At 35.0% G+C, this 4,861-nt stretch overlaps 1 protein-coding gene across 6 annotated transcripts in view; it reads right to left on the bottom strand.

The window, feature by feature from the left end:
• The window catches only part of Pds5b (PDS5 cohesin associated factor B), a 112,915-nt gene that overhangs the window by 33,337 nt on the left and 74,717 nt on the right, over positions 1-4,861 (bottom strand). For all 6 annotated transcript variants that reach the window (XM_010623911.3, XM_010623908.3, XM_010623906.3 and 3 more), the window contains one exon: positions 3,347-3,505. In XM_010623911.3, coding sequence (XP_010622213.1) covers positions 3,347-3,505 — 159 coding nt within the window. The remainder of the gene's footprint in view (positions 1-3,346; positions 3,506-4,861) is intronic.

The following is a 4,861-nucleotide window of genomic DNA, read 5'->3' as shown; positions in this document are numbered from 1 at the left end:
AAGAAAGGAGCTAAAGGTGTAGGGAAGGTGTGATGGGTAGGGGAAGAACAAAAAGGGAAAAGAAAAAAATGTGAGAGAATGAAAAGATGAAAATAAAGTGTTTGTAGATGGGGAGGGGAGGAGGGGGTGAAGGGAGGGCAGAGGTAAGGGGAAAAAATGAGAATCAAGACTTGCCATGTAGAGGTACATGATCCCAACAATGAATGTAACTGTACTGTATCCCTAAAATGTACCAATAAACTCAATAAAATTAATAAATTAAAAAAAAAAAGAAATCAACGAGTAACAAATGCTGGCTGGGCTGTGGGGAAAAAGGAACCCTTCTTCACTGTTTGTGGGAGTGTAGACTGGTGCAAACACTATGGAAACAGGTATGGAGATACCTCACAAAACTAGGATTAGAGGTCCCATTTGACCCAGCTATCCCACTGCCAGGTATCTTCCCAAAAGAATTAAAAGAATCATACCACAGTGATACATGTGTACCCATGTTCACAGCAGTTGCAACAGTTAAAACTTGGAAACAGCTCAACTGCCCATCACCAACTGGTAAATGGATACAGAAAATGGAAACAGAAAATGTGGTGTTTTTTTAAAAATATAAAATGGAGTACTACTCAGCCATAAAGAATGAGAAACAACAGACATTTAGAGCTAAAATAGATGTACACTGAGGCATACTCAAGTCAAATAAATAGACCACATGTGTAAATACTGAACAGTTAATCTGGTGTGAGAAGCTGAAAGTGTCAATAAGGATCAAAATGTATAACAGATAATGTTAAATAGGAAACAAAGGTCCAAAGCAGAAGGGGAACTGGGAGGGCTAGTGGAAAGGAAAAAACATGAGAAAAGGAAAAAATAGAAACAAAGTCTTTGCAAACAAGGAGGAGTGGAGGGGTTGAAGGGAGGGCAGGGAAATGAGGGGAAAAATAAGAACCAAGATATATTACGTAGGGGTACAAATTCTCAATAATGAAGGTCAGCATAGGGTATACCTAAAATATACCAATATATTAACAAGTGTGGGCCAGGGATTTAGTTCAATGGCCCGAGTTTGAACCCTGGTACTGGGGGCAGGGGACTAAATGAAAAAGATATTATAATGTATTGGGTAGAAAGACAATCATCATATAGGAAGGAATGAAAAACAAAAGGAGCAAGTATGTTGACAAATCTAAATAAATATTAGTTGCCTAAAGCAATCACAGCAATAGTGCTGTAAAAGGAAAAACAAAAAGCATCAAAGAATAAAGGAATTAAAGTATTCTCAATTTCTTTGTACTATAATAAAATTTCATTGACCTTTAGTAAAATAATAAGCATGATGTAAGTTCAAGTACAACTAGTAAAATAATAGCAAAATATAAAACTAACAGCTAAATAAAGGGAAAAATTAGACACAAATATTTAATTAAAAATAAGTAATAAGACTAGAGCAGTGCCAGGCATGGTGGCGCAAACCTGCAATCCCAGCACTCGGGAGGCTGAGGCAGGAGGACTGCTGTGAGTTCGATATCAGTCTGGGCTACATAGTGAGTCTCAGGTCAGACTCAACTACATAGTGAGACTCTGACTCAAAACAAACAAACAAACAAACAAAAAGAATACAAAACTAGAGCAGAGCTGTCAACACTCCAACCACTACTTATATGTGGCTACTAAGTACTGAAATATGGAATGAAGAGCAACATTTTTAACATATTTCATTTAAACTTAAAGTTACGTAGACACATGGTTAGTGGCAACTAGTCTAGAAAGTAATATATGGGATATTTCACAAAAAGACAATGTAAGTGCTAGTCATAAAAAAACTGGGCTATACTAATATTAGATTAATATTAATATTATTAGATTAATATTAGATTATTATAATAGACTGAGTCTATTAATTATCTAATTATTATTACATTCTATTAGAAATATTTTATCAAAACACAGCATTAATGTGCTCACGCAGCACATATAAAATTATACAGCATTAAGCTACCAAAAGGGCAAGTTACAAACTAGGAGAAAAAAAATTGTATAATGTATTACCAATAGAATATATAAAGTAATCTTGTAAGTCAGCAAGATAAGGATTCATAGTTTAATAGAAAAATACAGGAAAATCTTGAACAGGCACATCACTTTTTTGTTCAAAAAGTCTACCTCTCAATCAAAAATAGGGTATGCAAGACAAGATAGGACCAAAAATGTAGAGGAAAAACAGGTAATAATCAGGTATTTAACAACTGTTTGGTTATATCCAGATATTTTTTTTTCCCCCAGCACTTAGAATTGAAACCAGAGCCCTCATAGAGCTGCATCCCCAGACTTTTTTTTGAGGCAGGGTCTTACTAAGTTGTCAACTCGTAATTCTCCTGCCTCAGCTTCCCAAAGTGCCAGGATTATAAGCATGCACCACCATGCCTACCTAATCTCCACAGAGTTTTCCCATAATCTTTTATTTTAAAAATTAATACTAAAGTATTAACATGTAGTGTATGCCTACAACACCAGCATTCAGGAAGCTGAAAAAGGAGGACCTCCATTTCAAGGCCAGCTTGGGCTACACAGTAAGTTCAAGGCCAGTCTGGACTATTTAGTGAAACCCTGTCTAAAAACCAAAAAAATAAAAATAAAAATATTAAAATATATTTAGAAGATGAAGAATAATGATAAGTATGATGCACAGGACAATACAGCTATAAAAATTTAAACTATATGTTTAGAGAAGAAACTTTATCTCATATTTCTTTTAATTCTCCAGAGAAACTAATACATATAGTGGTGAGGACAGACACAAAACTATATACAGTGTTTCACTGCCTGTCCAAGCACATGCACACTTGTAACACTCCCCTAAAACATGCATAAAATCCCAAGTGACTCTAAAGGGGTCAAGCATGTCCTGCCTGCCCCAAAGGCATACAAACTGGAGGTAGAATAAAACCATTATTTCTTTCCCAATGTTCACTCTCAGGGCTCTTTTCATTCTTTTACTATATGTAAAAAAGAACTATAATCATGATAACCACATAGTGAACAGGTTTGTCAAACTGTACATTTTTTAAAAATAGATATTCTTATAAAAATTAACTTCCTTATAAAATCAAAACACTGTCTGGTAATATTTTGCATTTACCAAGAGATATACTCCAAGCCATATGCCTATGCTCAACTAAAGAGATGTTTCAATGTCATTTTGCTTATAATGGAGATGTGGTCTATTTTTAAAACTGGACACCCAAAATAAAGGTAGCTGAATGGAAATGTCATTAACATCACTGCACTTTTCTCTTTGCTGTACAAAATTTTAGAAGACATTATGAAGAACACAAATTTAAGAAATATAAATTACCCGATCATTCATGAGAAGATCTTTCACAATGAAAGTAGCTACCAAGGACTTCAAAGGAGCAGCAAACTGATCAGGTGCAAGAAGAGCAATGTGACCAATAGTAACCAAAGGTGTTATAAGATGTTCCAGGTTGCTTGGATCTAGGCTCTTATGCAGAGGCTGAAAATGAGGGGAGGAGAAGAGAGTCAAGCCTCTACACAAAGAAGCTATTCATGTAGTTTGACTTCAATATAAAAATTACAGAAGTTTCAATACTAAAACTACTATTTGTTAAGCCTACATTTAGGCTTTTATACATTATCTATGTCTAGAAGACAGTAATTTTAAACATTTTCAGTCTTGACCAAATCACATTTTAGAAGGACTTAAAGAAATATTTCAGCATGGACAATCCTATTATGCAACATATATCTTGCAGTCATTTGTAAGAATGTATCAAAGACTAGTAGGGCTGAACAGTATCCACCTCATTCTTATGTCCTGGGCATGAAGATGATTCCACCTGCATCTTCCTCACAGCTAATAAGGATTTGTGAGTGATCTCTGGCCTTTGAAATGGGAGTAAAAGTGAGGTGTGCAACCCTGCATAACTCACTTTCACTGATGCAGGCATAAACAGTGTTTTCCACAAGGGCTCCCTTTTCTCACTAGCTACCTTAATGCCAAGGATCCAGTGAGACTTGAAAGAGAAACCATTAGTCAGAAAGAGTCTATGTCCCTAAATCATTAACAGGCCATTCAAATCCCCAACTGGATTTTTCAGCAGCAAAAAATATCTTTTACAATGTCTAGTAAAATGAATTTTGGGCGTTTTTATTTTACATCAAATACTAAGTACCGTAACAATAAAAATGATTTTTGCTATTATGATAGGAAACTCAACCATTAATATGCATTTTGCCATGACAAATCTATATGTGCATATAGAATATAAAAAAATTTATTGTTAAATTTAAAAAATAGAAAAATCAGAAGAGTGACTAAAATATGCTACCACTGGCACAAGAGAAACAAGGGGGGACAAAATTGTAGGCTTGCGTGTGTTTGCCCATACTTGCTTATATGTGAATAAAACTCTTTGGGAAAGTATATTACTAATTGATAACAATGGTTGCTCTGGGAAAGTAAGTAGTTGTAGATAAAGGAGCAGGGGAACTTTTCACTGTATACTCTTTTTGCATCTTTTACTTTAAAACAAGTGAAGATGTTAGCTACCAGAAATTTGAATTGTGTTTTTTATATAAAAATGTGGTACTCCATTATTTAACACTAAACACCAATAATTCTATAGAGGAAAAGTAATACAAAACTGTTCTTTGCCAAAATAGTATGGCAATATAAGGTTTCATTTAGTCAGAATTATATTTAAATGGCCAGACATGGTGGCTCATGCCTGTAATCCCAGCACTTGGGAGGCTGAAGCAGAAGGATAGATCTGAGTTCGAGACCAGCCTGGGCTACATAGTGAGTTCCAGGTCAGTCTCAACTACATAGTGAGACCCTGTATCAAAAAAT

Source organism: Fukomys damarensis, unplaced genomic scaffold, assembly GCF_012274545.1.
Source record: "Fukomys damarensis isolate Sample0158 unplaced genomic scaffold, DMR_v1.0_HiC HiC_scaffold_38, whole genome shotgun sequence".
NCBI classification, from domain to species: Eukaryota; Metazoa; Chordata; class Mammalia; order Rodentia; family Bathyergidae; genus Fukomys; species Fukomys damarensis.
This window is presented reverse-complemented; position numbering and strand designations above follow the sequence as displayed.